Source organism: Octopus bimaculoides, chromosome 21, assembly GCF_001194135.2.
Source record: "Octopus bimaculoides isolate UCB-OBI-ISO-001 chromosome 21, ASM119413v2, whole genome shotgun sequence".
In the NCBI taxonomy this organism is placed as follows: domain Eukaryota; kingdom Metazoa; phylum Mollusca; class Cephalopoda; order Octopoda; family Octopodidae; genus Octopus; species Octopus bimaculoides.
The window spans coordinates 33,749,874-33,751,335 of record NC_069001.1 but is presented as its reverse complement, the minus strand read 5'-3'; the positions used below and the strand labels follow the sequence as shown (position 1 = coordinate 33,751,335).

The window sequence follows — 1,462 nt, the reverse complement described above, 5'->3', positions numbered from 1 at the left end:
GCGGCGGCGGTGGAGGGGGCGGGGTCGTCTTGGTTTTGGTAACGGTTGCTATGGAGATGATTGTGATGGTGGTCTGTGCCTGTAAAAAATATACTGAGAGGTTTCTGAGAAGAATCCTCAGAAGAGGAATCAGACGTTTTAGAAATGTCTCTTTGTCGGAGAGAGAGAGAGGGAGAGTGGATGTACGAAGGGTAATCCCCCACCCGCATCCCTCAGTCAATCTGTCATTTCTGAAACTTCAGCTCCTTTTCTCTGTCCCACAGGAAATGGGACTTTGTCCAAACCCTCGATCTGAGCTCAAAATAAAAGATGGCAACAGAAACATGGACACTGACGGACTAAATGGCTGCTACACAAGGATGCTACGAATGGCTGCAACATATGACAAAGGAATGCCTTTATGGAAAGTTAACGAAAAGATCAGGGGTCGAATGGACAATCCTTGCTATATTGTCATGACGTCTCTTATATTCTTTCTGGGCTAGTGGCGTACATTGACTGGTAATATGCCATACGGTTTCACCACTTTGTCCACAAATTCTGCACTTATCACTTTCTGATGTGTTGTCTATTCTGTATTTGATGTAATTGGTTCTTAATGTTTGCTCCGGTTTTAAATCACTTTTAGTCATCCATAGCCATCTTTTTTCTCTGTCTTATCTTCAGCATCCCTATGAAATCGTCCATGCATTCTTTTCTTTATCCACCTATTTTCAGTTTCATTCATTCTCAAGTGCTTCTACAGTGCTTTATTTTTGCAATCTTCCATCCTACACAAGCCGGACCTTCTTACTTCCAATAATAGTGGTTCTGTGGCATTTTTTACATACCATGCTATGTTGTTTTCTTCTGCTCTAATGCTGAGTTCACATCCGATCAGTCCTCTTCCTCCTCTTTATCTTGGTACATACAGTCTGTCTGTGTCACGTTTTGGGTGGAGTGTCCCATATCTAGTCAGCAACTTCCTTGTCTTTCTGTCTAAGCTATTTAGTTCATCTGCTCTCCATGTGTTTATTATTATTATTATTATTATTATTATTATTATTATTATTATTATTATTATTATTATTATTATTCAATTTTTCTCACTTTTCCAGTTAATTTCCCAGGAATACCATTCATGATGTCTTTCCCAGAGAGAGATGACACTTCAACTCCTGCCGGTCAAAAACAATCCATTGTTACCAAAACATATTCCACTTCTTCTCGAACTGTGCAGACTTTTTCCGATGGGAAACTCGTCCAGAAGCAAACTTTTCAAGAAGACAGTGCTGATACCGTACTGGGTAAGCATAGAGACGTACGCGCACGCACGCAGACACACACTCGCGCGCGCACGTACGTACGTAGGCATGCACGCGCACGCACACAAGCACACATACAAGCACCCACGCACGCATATACACACACATAGACACACACATAAACATATACATATACACATACATGCATACATGAATAT

General features: G+C 41.3%; 1 protein-coding gene across 4 annotated transcripts in view; it reads left to right on the top strand.

The window, feature by feature from the left end:
• Positions 1–1,462, top strand: part of LOC106884502 (uncharacterized) — a 101,909-nt gene that overhangs the window by 23,083 nt on the left and 77,364 nt on the right. For all 4 annotated transcript variants that reach the window (XM_052975572.1, XM_052975574.1, XM_052975575.1 and 1 more), the window contains exon 2: positions 1,098–1,286. In XM_052975572.1, the coding sequence (XP_052831532.1) occupies positions 1,098–1,286 (189 nt within the window). The remainder of the gene's footprint in view (positions 1–1,097; positions 1,287–1,462) is intronic.